At 36.4% G+C, this 17,554-nt stretch overlaps 2 protein-coding genes and 1 pseudogene across 2 annotated transcripts; 1 reads left to right on the forward strand and 2 right to left on the reverse strand.

The window, feature by feature from the left end:
- Positions 1-2,723: 2,723 nt before the first annotated feature.
- On the forward strand, positions 2,724-5,317 carry LOC137730997 (protein DEHYDRATION-INDUCED 19 homolog 4-like). Its single transcript, XM_068470031.1, has 5 exons — positions 2,724-2,926; positions 3,035-3,174; positions 3,966-4,043; positions 4,498-4,751; positions 5,017-5,317. The coding sequence occupies exons 1-5, from the start codon at positions 2,857-2,859 to the stop codon at positions 5,120-5,122; spliced, it is 648 nt and encodes a 215-aa protein (XP_068326132.1). The 5' UTR covers positions 2,724-2,856; the 3' UTR covers positions 5,123-5,317.
- A 1,252-nt stretch (positions 5,318-6,569) lies between these two features.
- LOC137732099 (uncharacterized) lies at positions 6,570-9,514 on the reverse strand. The gene is made up of 6 exons (XM_068471390.1): positions 9,155-9,514; positions 8,725-8,936; positions 7,519-7,804; positions 7,333-7,418; positions 7,152-7,243; positions 6,570-7,043 (listed from the first exon to the last, which is right to left on the reverse strand). Exons 1-6 carry the CDS (start codon positions 9,401-9,403, stop codon positions 6,790-6,792), a joined length of 1,179 nt encoding a protein of 392 aa, XP_068327491.1. The 5' UTR covers positions 9,404-9,514; the 3' UTR covers positions 6,570-6,789.
- A 4,593-nt stretch (positions 9,515-14,107) lies between these two features.
- Positions 14,108-15,549, reverse strand: LOC137730516 (major strawberry allergen Fra a 1-3-like; annotated as a pseudogene).
- Between the last annotated feature and the right edge of the window lie 2,005 nt (positions 15,550-17,554).

Consider the following 17,554-nt stretch of genomic DNA (forward strand, 5'->3'; position numbering starts at 1 on the left):
GGGTTAGCCATAATAATGTGATTCAAATTCGCTTTTGGTGATAACCGAACCTAAGACCTCTCACTTATAAATTAAAAAGAATACCACTAGACCAAAGTATTAAGTGACAATTAATGTCTAAAACTTAAAACAAATTGAAATTTGAACTTTAAATATGCAAAATGAAAATGGTTGGACTTTAGCAACTGTAAATACTGGGCAATGCGATTTTAATGTTGGTAGGAAGTTTCTAATATACCTCTAAATGTAATGGAAAAATAGATGATGTTAGCGAAAATGACTAATTGTAAATACATTGTTAAGTTCGAAGACTAAAGAGACTAATATAAGAGTTCGTGATATAAAATTAAACTAGGAATAAGGTTCGAAAACTATTATTACAATTAAGCCTAAAGTTAATATCTCATCCAAAATACAAATAACCATTGGCAAACAAGAGTGAGGGAGTGGACTAAACCTCACAATGAGCTAGTAATAATGTGGTTCAAATGTGTCTTTGAAGAGAGTCGAATATAAAATTTCTCACTTATAAATGAGTACGAACACTACTAAACTGTAATATTAAGTGACATCTAGGACTAATATTTGTATTCATCATTTTGTCCTATCTGCCAACAAACGGACGTCGACATTTTAGTTCCAATTTTCCCTGATAGATTACTTTATCAAATTTTCATAACGTGTGAGAGAAGGCGAGATCATGAAAAGCTAAAACCGCGTCATGTCACAAAATCAACCAAGTGGCAATCAACCAAGTGGCTTGTAGAGCTTTCATGTAATAGAGTTATATAAATTCACGAATATTGATGGATTTTATATAATAAATTTATAAACAATTTTCACAGAGTTTAACTGACTTGTAGAGATTTTATATAAAACTTTGATTTAATTCTCTTGAAATCTTAGAAAGATGAGACGTTTGTGAACGCTTGAAATACAATACAAAAAATTTTCAATACCCTAAAATTCCTCAATTTTTTAAAATTATTTAAAATAAAAGTTCATTAAATATACCTAAAATGTAATATAAACTTATTTAAAATCATGTTTAGATACAACCAGATTTTTAAAGGAGTAATGTTATTCTTACATGTAATTGTACCATAATTATATACCATTTAAGATGACATCTGATGTAGACATCTACATTATTTAAATTAATCAGTTTATTCAATTAAAATCAATTTAAAAAACTAACAATTAAATGATTAATTTAAAAAACAATCAAAGATAAGGAAAAGGAAGTCGTGAAAGAGAAGGGGAAGGAAGGAGAAGACTTGAAAGCAGACTCCTCGGAGCTCCAACGATCGACGGGCTATCTGGGTTGTGCTCCTCCTCCGATCTTTGACCCTCTCGTCCTCCTCCGTTCAATTTGTGATCCGCCTGAGAACCCCCGAGAAACTCCATCGGTCTCTCTCTCTCTCTCTCATATTTTTGTTCATTTACTTGCTTGGTGTTGTTTAGCTAGAAAGAATTAAGCTATTTCAATTTAATTTCTACGTCCTCCATTGGAATGTGCGAGAATTTTGTTATTTGCACTACAGCTACCGAAATTGTATTGTGCCCAAAAATCATGAATCTTTCACTTTAAAGACTACAACTTCAAGTAGCTTCTGCAATCACTACCCAAGTTCTAAAATCTGAGTACCCCATGCTTACATTCGGTCAAATTGTTCCCGAGATTCAAAGAAATAATTGGGTTTGTTGTAATATAAAATTTGAAACAAAGTGGAATTTTGTTATGTTGGAGATTGCAGTAAGTTGCAACATTCGGATCAATTCTGAAAGTTTTGGTGTTGAATTTCAAAGGTGCAGGCTGCTAGAAAAATTGCACATGAAAATTTCCATCGTTTAAAAAACCAAGTTGATTTAGATTGTGGTGGTGAAGAATTGGCATGCAATTTTTCTCATAAAAGAGTGCATTACTCATCATCATTTAGTATGGTGTATACTCACCATCTTATTTATCATCATTAGATGAGCTTGAATTTTGAGATTTGTTCCTATTCCCTACACATGAATCTTGAAATTTAAACTCATTTAACGGTGATAAATAAAGTAGTGAACATACACCATACTAAATGGTGGTAAACAAAAATACTCCCCCTCATACAACCAAAGGAGTTGTGGAACCAAACTCCTCGTAAACTCCAGTCATAATTTAAGCAGTTTTTTTTATTTTTTTTTTATTTTTTAATTATTGGTTTTTTAAACTGATTTTAATTGAATAAAAGTTCTGATTAATTGAAATGACGTGGACAATCAAATCAGATATCATTTAAGGTGATATATAATTGTGGTACAATTACATGGTAAGAATAATATTATTGTTTTTAAGGAGGTTAATAAATTATCTTAAAATAATGACTAAATACACATTATATTTGAAAAAATTATTAAAATTTTAATTAAATACTTGTAAATTTATTAGAAGAACTAAAATCTGTCCAATCTCAATTGAAGAAACCCCAAAAGAGATAAAACCTATAAATTCACCACACCGTCCACACGTCATCCGTCCAATGAAATCCACATGCGTAGAAAAATCGCATGGCTCAGGTAGATAGTGGCATCCCCCGAAATTCACCGGAATGTACGAGGGCATTTCCGGCACGTGGGTACTATAAAACGCGGTTTAACCCGCTCCGGAAGTTCTGTGGAGAGTCTCTGCTGCGTGCTCTCTCTCTTCACTCGCAATTTCTTGGGCGCTTCCTCACACTCTCACACCACACTCGCTTTATCTACCGTCTCCAATTTTTTTTTCTAGGGCTTCAAATTTCACAAATTCGGACCCCAAATTCCGATTGGAGCTCCGAATTCGCTGTTTCCGTGATTTGATTTTGCACTGCAAAAGAAATGGACTCTGATAATTCGTGGAGCAGTCTCTTCTCGACCCCCTCGTCGAGGCGGTACCTGTCGCGATCCGGTGAGTTTACCGAACTGTTCCTGGCAGTGTTCATTGTTTGTTGTCGATTTTCTTGATTTTTTTTATGGGTTGGTTTTTGGGGGTGTTGATTGCGGTTGGTTGGTGCAGATCTGTTTTCGCACGAAGAAACTGACGGGGACGATGATTTAAAGGCAGAGTTTTTGTGTCCTTTTTGCGCCGAGGATTTTGATGTCGTTGGGCTTTGCTGCCACATCGATGAGGAGCATCCGCTGGAGGCTAAGAACGGGGTATTTTGTTCAATTTCACTTTTTTTTTTGGTTTAATTTGAAGTTTTACAGTGTAATTAATTAGTTTCTAGCTTAATTCGGAAAGTGGTTGTTCTAAATGTGTGAAAATACAACTGTCGAGCTTTCCGTTGTTTTCCCTTATGAATTTTAATGATTGCGTTTTGTTGGTAGTCTGGTTTTCGTTTTGGCTTAGAAAGCAGCAGTTGTTTGTTGTGATTGTTTCACTAGTTTTGTAATTTAAAAAGAAGCTGTATGAGCCCGTAGAGAGTGAGTGAACTTCTCTGGGGAGAGAAAGGTATCATTGTCGAGTCATGCAAAAGGATGCTAGCAGTTTACTTGGTTTTCTCTTGGGGTTTGGCTCTGCTTGTGGAAGGGGTTTGTTTGTCGAGTAGGACTTCCATTTTGAGTAGGGTTGAGTTGCGAATTAGTGGGCTATCTTGAGGGGTCATTTTAGTGAGTTTGTCATGACTGCTTATGTGGTTCATGTAGTATATGATGGTGACCAACAATGTTGGCTTGAATAGATCGACAATATTGGTATTCTTCATTGCTAGTTTTGTGTGTTGGATTGAAGACTACGTCTTTATGATGGGTTTGAGCCAGGCTTGTGGTTACTTTGTTTGTTGATATACGGATATATGATCTTTCAGGTCTAATTGGTGTTTTAATTAATAGAATGGAAGTAATGTTCCTCTTGGATTGTTTATGATCTTGCCCATTGTTATCGTTTGGGATGTTCTCCTCTCGTGGATTTTTATGGAACTAAATGTTCATTCCTTTCCATTTGGCAGGTCTGTCCAGTTTGTGCGAAAAGGGTGGGAGCAAACCTTGTGAGCCATCTTACTACGCAACATGGGAGTTTGTTAAAGATATCCTTTTGTTTGGACTTCTGTCTTTGGTTTGGTTATGATTTACATGCATGCTCATTGTGCCATAAAAATTGGTCGGTTAATGCAAGGAGGATTTTTATCGTTTAGTAGTTGGTTAAGGCCATCTAAATAACGGCGTGACAGGAATCATAAAACCTTTATCCTTAAAATTTCCTCAATTTCAGCAAAATTTATGTTCGAGTATCTGAATCACTCTCGCATATCTTAATGTGTCTGGCCTGCAAGCAGACTAGTTATTAAATGTGATCGATTGTCACCATGACCTTGTTCCTGTTGTTGACACTTCCTGTATTTCCATCAGTCACTCTACTCTGCTGCCATGGTATTTTTCCTGCATAAAAACTTTGATAACTCTCGCTTCCATGTTTATTTTGAGTTTGTCAATATTTTTAAGTCCTAAGTAAGGGTCATGTGCTCCTTGACTATACATCACGTTCAGCGCAAGAGGAAACTTCGCAGGGGATCTGGGTCAACATTTTCTATATTAAGGAAAGAGCTGCGGGAAGGAAGTTTACAATCCCTTCTAGGAGGGTCTTCGTTCCTTTCCTCAAACACTGAAGCTGATCCTTTGTTGTCTTCTTTTATATATAACCCTCCCACGGTTGATGAGGATGTCAGTACACAGACCCATCCTTTAGTTGAACCATCTTTTGTGAAGGAGAGCACAAAGGAAGAGGTCTCGGAAAGGTATGAGCATCATCACCACTTTACAACTTTTATCTTTATCTTTTCTTTTTATGTTTTTGGTGCCTGAGTAATAAATGAGAGTCCTGTATCTTGTTTTTTGTTCGGAATATAGAACAACAGATACGTAGGGATAGTATTAAGGGATTGTGTTGAGGTCTGGATATACAACAGATATATCATGCGTGCTTATTTACGTGTTTCCGTTGTGTGCGGTGAATTTACTATGATTTCTTCAAGGTCTAACACTGGTCTATGGTTGCAACAGAAGCGTTCAACAGCCACCGTTATCTCGCAAGGACCAAGAGGAGCAAGCGCGGAGGTGTGAGTTTGTTCAAGGATTGCTGATGTCGACTATTTTTGATGATTTATGAGTTAATAGTGTAGTGGGAGTTGTGGAAATGATAAGTTAATAGGATCAGAGCACAGACCTAAGTAATACGAGAGGGAAGAACGTGGTGCTATTTATGTAACAAGGGGTAATAGTTAGATGATCAGAACAACGTCTATCTATTTGTAATGTACTCAAACCTTTATGTGCATAATGAAAATATGGAATAATTTATCCACTTTCTGTGTTTGCTATCTGTCTATATGTTCTTGATAACTTGCCAAAGGTTGTCAGGGAATTAATTTGCACTGATCCCAAGTTGGGGATACAAAATCAAATGGAATAATGACATATTAGGTTAGATATGGCATAGGGGCACTTTAGGCTCGTTTGGTGTCTAAGAATAAGATTCGAGTTGATAGCTCATAAATTAGTGTCCAAGATTGGATTTGAGTCGGAAAGTTCATTGAAGGTAGTGGGGAGGGGTGAGTGATTTTTCATTTGGAAGGAGTTTGACATGAAAGAAATTTATCCTTCTGATCTTTTCATTTCAAGGATTGGAGCGAATAAGTTTTCTTAATGAGTAATTTATTTTTTATTTTCAATTGAGACATGATTTTTTTCATTTCTTCATTGAACATGTTTTGAACATAACAGATATTTCAATCAAATTCTAGACACCAAACGACACCTTGATGTCGTAGATTTTATGTGTTGGGTGTGCGGGGAGGGGGATGTGAGTGCAATGTGCAAACAAAGTAAACAAAATTGTGAAAATCATAAACTGAGGGTTTTTTGTCAATTGATTTCTTTTGATTTGTTTAATTCTCAGAATAGAAAAAAAGAAAGATAAGTGCATGCAAAGCAAAAGAGAATGTAAAACGACCACTTGCTGGAAATTATTTGCTCGAAATAAAATCTTATTGACGTTCAAGTAAATTGTCAAAACGACGTCAGCAACTCAGTGTCATGTGAGGTTGCGATTAATTTCCTCCATTGGTTTATACAAGGATTTAACTTAAGTGGTAGTTGTGGGTTCGAAGCTTGAACTCGAAGTTTGTGGTACATAAAAGTACCATTATTCAAGAGTTTATGGTAGGTTGCCATCTTTATTGTTTTGGAAGCATCAAGGCTCGGCGTTTTGCTATAAACGTAAGTTTTGAGTCTATGATTCTATCAATACCAAACCAGATATAGCAAATTTGTCTTTCAGGTCGATTAAAGCTTTCAATTTTAGGATTGGCTACAAATATTTATATGCATTTAATATAATTACCATCTAGTAATTATATTCCTTTGAATTATGCATATTATATACATCATCATTTGATGGCTGAACTGATAATTATATTGAACACACGTAAGTATTATAGCTAAATCCTTCAATTTTTCAATAATATAAATGTGCATGTTTCAAATTTTCAGAAGAAAAAGAATAAATGCTGCAGTAAATACAGTGGTCTGCATAACCTCAACGTAGATGCGCTGGCTTTCCGAATCGGGCTTAGCCAAAATCACTCTTAATTCTGCTTTGATGATAATATAAGATATCAAGGGCCAAGTCTGTGTAATATAACAACAGGAGTGCGAACTGGTATCCAACCAATAACATGAAAAACTGGCCCGTGAATAGAGTTTTCATCATCAGTCGGTTTTATCCCTTTTACACTGGGATGACTACTGCAAGCTGATTATAGATAAATTCCCTTCTCACCTCTTTGGAATGCTGTGCGACACAAAGAAATTGAAATCAGGATGATTAACTTGCAATAGCCTGAGCCAATTGTCAGCCGCTTGCAATAGAGAATCAGCCTTCTGGCATTCGTAAACTCCATTAGGATTCCAAAAGGAAACCTTGAACTTGTACGAAGCAAGCCCAAAGATTGGCAATGATAGTTTGAAATCGGCATTTTGATTGTCTCTAGATCGTGCACCACCACACTGAAGTCTATCAGCGCTTGCACCTGCTCCTGACAACATGATATATTATAACGTGATTTGCAAAACAAGCAAGTGCATGAATGTACACAAATATATAATACGTATGTACATAGAGATAGAGAGAGATGTACCCTTTGTGGGAGTCGATAGGGAATGAAAGGTCAAGAAGCATGCATCTAGGCTCTGCAATGTTGGACCTGTAGGTATCCTATATATCGGATACCTTTAACAAGAACATACACAGAAACGATTTTAGATTTATGATAGCATATGCATCAATCCTGTGTTTACGAGGAGTAAAATAAAGCATACCAGGCTACAGAAAGCCAACTAGAAGGTGATAAATCACAGCTCCTGTATGTCCTCAGCTCTGGAAATTGAGATGCAAGAACTGAAATCTGTTGGAAGGTATAGCGATGAGTGCATGTTACCATCAAACTCATAAAAGAAAAAGGAAAACTCAACGTATTAAGTGTTCTGAGATGATGCGTGACTTGCCTTATCAGCCAAAGGTTCACGACCAAATGGTTGATCATGCTCCATATATTGAAATATAAGCTGACTAGGGTTGCAAGCCTCACCACTTTCATCACTTGAGGAACCATTTAAGGGTTTATTTCTCAGGAAGGTTTTATTCCAACCATGGCCATTTACATCTGCAGCATTCTGCCAACTTAAAGCACTATAAGGAACATTGTTAAATCCTCTTTCTGTTCCATAATCACTGCTGCCGTTGCTACTTGTCTCCCTCGATGACTCTGCATCACTCTCATCACCAGGTCTCCTGTAACAACATGCACACATGTGGAAAATTATGTGACAAGAACACTTACTAGCCAACAAGATTGATTTCATCTGAGTGAACATTGATTTTGTGTACCTCTATGCACAATTTAACTCACAACTAACTAAAATTGGTAATTTTCTTGGCTCCAGTACTAGCGTGTTTCACTAAAGGAAAAATACATTTAAAACTAGCTATTAGCGTGCACGGAGCCTCTGCACAATTTATCTCACAAATGATAAAGATAGGTAATTCTTGTGCTCCAGTACTAGCATGTTTCACTAAAGAAAGGAAAAATACAGTTCAAACTAGCCATCAGCATGTAATTCCGTGCAATGTTTTGCCAATTCAAGTTGAGATTAAGCCATAAACCACCAGACGTCTCACCTAAACACCAAGTAACACCATATCCAAGTACGCTACCATGAATTATATCAAAGATCATGTCACCCATTGTTTACAAGATGTCTCACTTCCGTCTCAACCAACAGCACTCCACTACCATATTTCGTCTTTCACAACCTATCATCACAATACATCTTTCCCACTGTCTACTACCACAGCCATTTTCTCAACATAGATTGATAAGACGACATTTCCTATCCTCATATACTCGAAGCCATAACTATAAGTAGATAAAAATTGTAACCGAATCAACCAAGTTGTATCTGCAATAGCGGATGAGATTACTTAACCATCATACATTTATAGATCTGTCTTATTATCAGGTAACTAACGATTACGAATAAATTGATCACATCAAAATGAACAGCAGAATCTGCCTCACTAAATTCAAATTTCCTCCGACAGTTTCCCCACATAATGACATTCATGTCTAACCCATAAGTTAGAAATGAGCAGCAACATTAAATGATAATTTGAATTGATTGAAAGTGTCAATACTTTGACATATTGCTCACCTTATTCTCGTTGAGGGCTTTGATGGGTCAACATAGAGCTGAATAGCGGACAAGTAAGGAACATAGTACTGGATAACAGAGTCACTCCCATTCAACACAAGAGGAACACCCGCACCGTAAGCGCTCCACTCCTTGAAAGATTCCCATAAATCTCCAAGCACAAAGTACGGATGTAATTCTGACTCACGAGTCCTCCATCCCTTCACACTTGTCTATCCATTACCAAATGGAAACACATAAGAACCACTTCTACACAATTACAAAAACAATGCACCGCAACCCAAAACAAGAAATTTTAAAGTTGAAAACTTCAATCCAAGTTTAACAGATAACAAAATATAAAATTCTCAGCGATGGCATATGCCCAAAATTTCAATCTCTGTTAAAGTTTCGAATCCAAAAGAAAATTTTAAGATTGATTTTGCAATACCTTCGGAAAATACTGGGCCACAACCACAGGTGTGGTGTACTCCAAAAACCGATCCAAATTCGTATCGCTCACCACTTCCCGACCTGAACCAGAACTGTATGAAGTCGCACAGTCGTCTGAGTCCACCGACTGCCTCTGATGCTTCTCTTCCTGTAGCTTTTGTCGCTGCTGCTGCTGCCGTTGTCGTACAGCTGGCGGGTTGTAGAACCGATTCTCTCCCCGAATCCGAGCAATCGAAACGCCGGACATTGGAGAAAACCGAATTCAGTAGACAGGGTGAAACTGTTTCGAAAGCAGACGGAATGCTGAAGGGATTTTGTTTTTGGGAAACCGAAGGAAAACGAAGAGTCGAGAACAGCTTCAGCGGGTTCTTGTGGGGTTCGTTCCAGAAGAACTCTGTATATACGATGTCTGTGAAATTACTACACTATCCTCTCCTGTTTGAAATTGACGTGCTTGTCCCGGTCCAAAGTGTTAACCTCAAACGAACTGACTTGTGCGAATCTACCCTGGGATGCGTTTGTAAGGGCAAATGGGTGGGCATGACCAGTCCAATTTATGTGGGTCTTGAACCGGCCCTTTGACAGACGATTGCTCCTTGATTTTATAAACGTATTTTAACTAAAATGGTCTGTGAGATTGATATATCTTTTTACTTTGGTATCTGAGATTTGAAATCGATATAAGTAGTCATTGATTTTGTACATCGTTCAATCATTTTGGTTCTTCATAAAGTGACAAAAATACTCTCAATTTAATAAACAATGAGACACAATGATTTACTGGAGATTTTCATTGAATAATTACAACGATTGACGGTGAACAAACTCAGGGATTACTTCTATTGATTTTACATTTCAGAGACCAAAATAAAGAATTATGCCAATCTCAAAAACCACAAATTGAGCTTTAGTGATCGCAAGCTTGAGTTACTTGTAAATGAGCATCAGTTTGAGGTTTCCAACACTCTTTACACTCATGAGTGTATTTATGGTGTGAATTGCTAAGTGGTTTACAAGAAAAACGAAATGGGATTCTTTAATTGCATTAACCGGTCGCCTTATATGTTGGATGAGACTCATTTGTGTTATGATCCTTAGGTTAACGATGTAGGCCTCGCCGTGCCGTGGTCAGGTCATCTAGTTGGAAACTATGATGCTTAAAAATCATCGTTTTGTTTTGTGTGAGAAATAGGAATCACTTGTGAATTGTAGATATGATGCTTCAAAATAGTCGTTTCGTTTTGTGTGAGAGATAGGAATCACTTCTGGAATTGTAGTCTTTGTCTTATAGCAGTTGGCTCAACTCATTTAGTTAGCCCTGGTCAATAGCATTATGTTTGAACAAAGGAAATAAATTTGTAATTTAGAATTTGTGTATTAACTTGCACAAATTCTCTTGTTTGAATTCATAAACATAAAAATTTAGATATTTTTCGCATGAAAAAGAAAATTTTGAAATCTTAGACCTTCTATTCTCAAGTTTAAATTCCACGTAAATGGTTGAAATTTTCAAATTTTGATAGTGCATAAAAACAACAAATATAAACTCAACCATAAGCGGCCACCACCACCACATGTCACCGCCACATACCAATGTCACTGTTCTTGCCGTCACCACCACCACCACCTATTATCATCGTCACTATTGTTGCCACCACCACCCACCATCATCATACCGTCGTCACCACCACCACCACCTATTATCATCGTCACAATTGTTGCCACCACCACCGCCACCACCGCACAACATCACTGCTGCTACCATTATTGCCACCATGTCTCCACCATTACTACTAACACATTTACTAATTACTTTATCTCATTTATCTATTAATGACTTTATATACTTATTAAATTCTGTATTTAAATTTTATTGTTCTTTTTATTAGCGGAACAAAAAAAAATCACAAATTTTAGAAATTAAATTAAATTATTTCAAATTCTGTAACCGGGAAATTTCTTAGTATCTTAAATTAATCATCCAAATATAATATAAGCTGATAATATCCTGTACTATTATCTTTAAATTGGTAACCGACGTATGCTTTGTGGCGGGCTAATATGAAGTAGTAGGTCCAATGATATATGATATTTGTCACATTATCAATTTAAAGACTTTAACAATATTAATTAGTGGCCGGCTAATATGAAGTACTAGGTCAAATGAAATGATATTTGACTGCTTGATTGTGGCTATGGATATGGTGAAATTCTCTATAGTTTTTTTGGATTCAGAAGAAGTAAATAACCATGACTTGACACTAGTTTTCTCCATTTTTAAAATAAAGAAATGAAATGATATTTGTCACATTTTTAATTAGTGGCCGGCTAATATGAAGGAGTAGGTATAAAAACCATTCAAATTATGAGAAGTTTACCTAAATAATTATGGAAAGAAATAAAACAATAGTACTATACTATATAAAAATATATTAGCCTCCAACCTAATGCACAATGGACGGCTGAGATTAAATCTCAGTTGATCCAATGGTCACTAATTTTTTAAATTTAATATACATACATATATATATATATATAATTATTATAGTTTTTAGGGGTATTAAATTGTTAAATTAATATATATATATATATATATATATAATTATAGTATTTTTTTAGGGTTATAAAATTATAAAATTAATGTTTTGCTTATCGTGAATCGTGTCACCCATGTGTATACTTGAATCAACCCGTTATCTTAACAGGTGCTTATCGGGTTATCCAATAATGATCGATTCGTTATTGTGTTGACCCGAACACTTGTTAATTTCGTGTCGTTTCGTGTCGTGTCGTGTCGGGTTATCAGGTTATGTCAAGAATTGTCAGGCCTATGCACAACGTTCAAAACTATTACAATAATTTAAGGAAAAGAAATTTGGATTCGAGACGCATGGTGAAAATCAACAGCCTATCCACTCAGATATTATATAAGTTTATTACAGTATTTAGGTGATTGATATTTGCTCTTAAAAAATCAGTATGTGACATCCCACATCACCCAGGGGTGTGATCCTTATATGTATATTCCCATCCCTACCTAGCGCGAGGCCTTTTGGGAGCTCACTGGCTTCGGGTTCCATGGGAACTTCGAAGTTAAGCGAGTAGCGCGCAAGAGCAATCCCATGATGGGTGACCCACTGGGAAGTTGCTCGTGAGTTCCCAAAAACAAAACCGTGAGGGCGTGGTCGGGGCCCAAAGCGGACAATATCGTGCTACGGTGGTGGAGCGAGAACCCCTCAAACCTTTACAGATCGAGGGAACCAAGACCATAGTCGAGCTCGTGAGGCTGGGAGGAGTCCAGTCGTACCATTTTCAGGTAAGGTTATCACCGTTTTCACGTCGATTTCACGAAGTCAGTTTTGGGGTACTATTCATGCAAACGTAATTTCTCACGTTTAAAGGAAAATGAAGCTCGTAGGTAGCTTGGTGAGGTCCCAAGGAGTCTCGGAGTAGTTCGTTTGAAGAAATTGGACGTCGGGATCGCCATGTTCGAAGTTGGCCGAATTTGGAGTTTGGTGACAGGTGAGATCTCGTGGTTTTTAATCCCTAAAAGTGGTATATTTATGTTCTCCTAGGTCTAAGCTTCATTTTGGTGCAAAAATTATGGAATTTGGTATCAGAGCCTAACCCTGGTCGTGGTGTGCCGACGAGAACGTCGGGCCCCTAAGGGGGATGGATTGTGACATCCCACATCACCCAGGGGTGTGATCCTTATATGTATATTCCCATCCCTACCTAGCGCGAGGCATTTTGGGAGCTCACTGGCTTCGGGTTCCATGGGAACTTCGAAGTTAAGCGAGTAGCGCGCGAGAGCATTCCCAGGATGGGTGACCCATCGGGAAGTTCTCGTGTGAGTTCCCAGAAACAAAACCGTGAGGGCGTGGTCGGGGCCCAAAGCGGACAATATCGTGCTACGGTGGTGGAGTCGGGCCCGGGAAGTGGTCCCGCCCGAGCTGGGATGTGACAAGTAGGTGATTAATATGAATTACATATATAAGTCGGGTCACATATAGTTATAAAATGAAGCTTTAAATTCATTACCAAGGTGCATAAAAAGAAGGGGCTTTTGGATCAAAGTCCAAAAGCATGGATGATTCTTATGAGTGAGTCCAGTTATCTAATTACATGTTTTTATTTTTTTTATACTCCTTTTTATATTTTCTAATTATGCATTTTTCAACTCCAAAAAATCTAATTAATATCTTATAACAAAAAAAAAAAAAAAAAAAAAAAAAAAAATAAACTAACATAAATCTATCTACAAAACATTCTACCTTAACTCAAGTAACAAATATATGAATGCATATTATACTTGTAAGCGAAATATGAAACCTAATTAAAGGGTAGGAAAAAAAAACATAATATACCTAAAAGCAAGACACATTAATCTATGACAACAAGTTGATTATAAAAAAGAATTTGTCATATAGATAACATAAAAATAATTAACCTGTGATACAGGTTGATTATAAAAATTAAAAATTAAATCTATAAATGGGTTTAAAGCAGGAGGAAGAACAAGAAATAACAAAAAACTAAATAAAAAGAAATAATCAAAGAGATAATTTGGAAGAAATTTGATTTTTATAATAAATTTTATCCTTGAATAGATAATTATTGATAATAAAATAATTAAATTTAGGGAATTGGACTTATTTTAATAAATTGGACCATTCATACTATTGACTAAAAAAAATTGGTATTATATCAAGTTTCCCCTAAAAAGGAACATGCAAATATATCATCAAACCCCCGTGATTTTCTTTTTAGTCATTTGTAAATGTAAGGAAATACAATATTCAATCTTCAATTAAAAACTCCAATTACAAGCCAAAATAGTATTCCAGAAGTTAAAAACAAAGGAACGAAAACCACACAATTCACTGATGCCTAAGAGGACACAAAGTTTTGATCAACACTACAGAAAATCATTGAAGAGGCATAAGAGAATTTAGTTGTAGGCATCTTGGTGCTCCATGAGGTAGTTCTCAACCAACTTCAAGAGATGGGATGACTTCTCGTTGCTGACCTTGAGATGCTCTTCATTAATTTCAACATCACCCTTAGTGTGGTAGTGGCAGGTGCGCTTGATGATGGAATCGCTACCAGAAACCACCAAAAGTCTCATAAGAGATCTTCTCAATTATCTCAGAGATAGCATCTCCCTCAATTATATTGTACTTGTACACAAAGTTGTCCTTGTCAATCACATCAATTCTTTTTTTTCATGTAGCCGTTTGTGCTACCTTCCCCGAAGATGATCTTCTGAACGGTTCCAACTCCGCCATCTCTTTCAAGGATCTTAATGCTCTTCACTGCCTGTGGTGCAAGCTTGGTGATGAGCTCATCACCATCAAGAGTAGGGCTGGAAAAAAATCCCAAAAATCCCAAACCAAACCAAAAAAATCCCGATCCCAAACCAAAATTCCCGAAATTTTCGGTATGTCATCCCGAACCAAACCAAAATTTTCGGTATGGGATTCGGTATTGCATCTCCATTTTTTCGGTATTCCCATACCGAATTGAAATAAATATTATATATACATATATATATATATATATATATATATTATTTTTTCATTATAAGAGAATTATTTCAACCGTTCATTGTTTTAGATTTAATCTGTGCCGTTCATTTATTTTTAGGTTAGATCCCCATATACGAAGGGGCCGAAGAGGCCAACAATATTTATAGACTTTAAGCTTTGCTTTTTAGCTTTTGGTTTGTAACTTAATTATTGAAACTTTGGCTCATAACTAATTTTTTTGATTTTGGGTTTGTTACTTTATTTATTTTAAAACCTTGGCTTGTAACTACTATTTTTGCTTTTGAGTTTGTTACTTTATTTATTTTAAAACTTTGGCTTGTAACTATTATTTTTGCTTTTGGGTTTGGTACCTAATTTATTTTTATTGCATGCATGATGCATGTGTAGTGGGCAGATTGAAACTTTGTTATTATTGAAACTTTGTGCACAAATGGGTAGTGGGTAGATTGAAACTTAATTTATGAAATTATATCAAATTTGTGCAGTGGGCAGTGGGCAAATTAGTATAAAATTAAATAACAAATTGGCAGTTTAGGCCTAAAAGCATAATATGTCAAATTTTAGCCCAAAAACATAATATGTCAAATTTTAGTCCAAAAGCCCAAAAGCATTTCAGGATTCCCGATTTGTCCCGAAATCCCGAAATTATTTCGGGATTCCCGAAAATTTGGTTTGGGATTGGTATTGAATTTGGGATTCCCAAAAATTTCGGTTTGGGAATCGGGACAAGGGTTTCGGTATGGGATCCCATACCGAACCACCCCTAATCAAGAGTAGTTACATTGAACAACCTAGTAGGGGGGATGACAGAGGTGGTCTCAGATTCGTATATGAAAACACCCATGATTCTGCGAAGTGTTTGGAAAGTAGCAAAAAAAAAAATTGATGAAAAGGAAGATGATGTAATGGGAGATTTTGAGATGTGAGAGGGCATGGACCATTTGGATATGGATATCGAATAAGAAAATGCCCCGCTTACCGCATGGTCGACGAACCTCGATTATTTATCATAACTGTTTGTTCGATGACCATGTGGATATCGAGTAAGAAAATGCCCCGCTTACCGCATGGTTGACAAACCTCAATTATTTATCATAACTGTTTGTCTGATGACCAATTAATGTTGACTGAGCATTTGATTGAGCATTTCCACCCTAAAATGCTCTCAGGCTATAGACAACTCAATTACTTGAGGTGAACAGTAATTGTCTAAGTGCATTTTCATTTTTAAATTGAATAGCTCAGGCTATTGGTATTAAAATATTATTTTTCATGAAATAATTAAAGACAATTACGGATAATAATAAAAGATTGGTTGAAAGTGTTTAAAAATATTGAAATGTAGTGTAAAGTGAAAGAACATGGTTAGCGTTGCAGTCCTATTAGATTATGAATGTGATTGTCTAAATTCTAACATATTTAAGATATCCTTATGGGATTCTACCATATCTCTTAGACTAAATATTATCCTATTAGAGTTGTAATCCTATAAGGGTAAGGATTTAACCTTCCCTACTACTATAAATAAAGGCACAATGGGGTAATACAACACACGCCTCATAATTACATTTCTCTCTCCTCTCTTTGTTGCCGTCAGCCCTTCTCCTTCTCTGTCCTTTATACAATTCAGTCAAATAGGCCTACAACACATTATCAGCACGCTCTTGACGTTCCGCTAAAGAGAGTTTATTATTTAATTAGGGGAGTATTACGTTTTAATAGTTATTTTTATGATTAATTTATTATTTTATTGAATTGATCTACATGCTATTGATTCAATTTAATTTTTCTTTGTTGAATGTGATACAACATATTGGAGATGCAATTCCGGCTTTCTGAGAATGATCTTCTATAAATTCAAAGGCTCAGTTGTTTTTTGCCAATCAGGTTCTTTTAAAATAAATTAAGATATTTGAAACGACCATGAAGCATGAAAACATTCCTCATGATGCATGAACCCCCTACCTTCCGATATATATATATATATATATATATATATATATTGTGTATGTTTCATATATTTTGTCAATATATATACTTGTTCATGCGATACACAATTATGCTATGTGGTATTTGTGAGTCAAAACATTGAAATAAATTAGAAGCAATTAGGGTTTTTCAAACCCTAGTGTCGAAAAAGTTAAAAATTGGGATTTTTTTTTGGGGAATAAGCCATGACCCTAAGCCCAGCCAAGACACATTGACTAACCTAAAGCCCAGTCGTGTTGAGTAGCCACCAAGACGACGTCGTTTGACATCCAAACCAAGGCAGCAGCCCTTTTGGCTTGTTGCATGTGAGACTGACCAGACTTCTGGCTTGGGTAGGTTTTTCAGTTAAGCCTACAACCTAACCCACATCCAGCACAGCCTGCAGGCCCCTTTGCTGTTGGGCTTTCCTTTGGTTAGGTTTCGTTGCGCCCTAACCCAAGCCAGCGTAAGCTGGGCTTGCTTCCCTACGCTTGATTTTGGCTTAATTCCCGTAGCCTTGAGCTGCTGGGCTTATCCCAACCCACGACCCAAAGGCCTACAACCATGTTACAGGGCTTTGCATGTGCACTGTAGCCAGCCCAATCAAGCTGGGCTGCATTGTTTTTTGACACAATGCCAATTTTTGGCATTCTCGCTTCATAACCATACCCATTTAATTTTTGGGACATTTTGGTTAACGCTAATTAAGTTATAATTCACTTGTCACTTGGCCCGCCGCCAATTGAAACTAATATGACCCGCATGTCATTATTTTGATTCTACGATCGACCCCGAATGGTCTTGATCTATTTAATTAATTAAAGTGACCAGAAGTCCACTAATCTGACAAGACACCCTAAATTATTGGTCTGAAGGCCACT

Source organism: Pyrus communis, chromosome 4 (genome assembly GCF_963583255.1).
Source record: "Pyrus communis chromosome 4, drPyrComm1.1, whole genome shotgun sequence".
Classification (NCBI taxonomy): Eukaryota; Viridiplantae; Streptophyta; class Magnoliopsida; order Rosales; family Rosaceae; genus Pyrus; species Pyrus communis.

What these genes read in the sequence shown, in the direction of transcription:
- LOC137730997 (XM_068470031.1), top strand. Translation starts at nt 2,857, where the DNA reads ATGGACTCTGATAATTCGTGGAGCAGTCTCTTCTCGACCCCCTCGTCG. An exon ending in AACATGGGAGTTTGTTAAAG is followed by an intron (nt 4,044 to 4,497) that starts ATATCCTTTTGT and finishes ACTATACATCAC; the next exon opens with GTTCAGCGCAAGAGGAAACT. An exon ending in AAGGAAGAGGTCTCGGAAAG is followed by an intron (nt 4,752 to 5,016) that starts GTATGAGCATCA and finishes TGGTTGCAACAG; the next exon opens with AAGCGTTCAACAGCCACCGT.
- LOC137732099 (XM_068471390.1), bottom strand. Translation starts at nt 9,403, where the DNA reads ATGTCCGGCGTTTCGATTGCTCGGATTCGGGGAGAGAATCGGTTCTAC. An exon ending in GTGAACCTTTGGCTGATAAG is followed by an intron (nt 7,419 to 7,518) that starts GCAAGTCACGCA and finishes ACCTTCCAACAG; the next exon opens with ATTTCAGTTCTTGCATCTCA. An exon ending in AGTTGGCTTTCTGTAGCCTG is followed by an intron (nt 7,244 to 7,332) that starts GTATGCTTTATT and finishes TTCTTGTTAAAG; the next exon opens with GTATCCGATATATAGGATAC.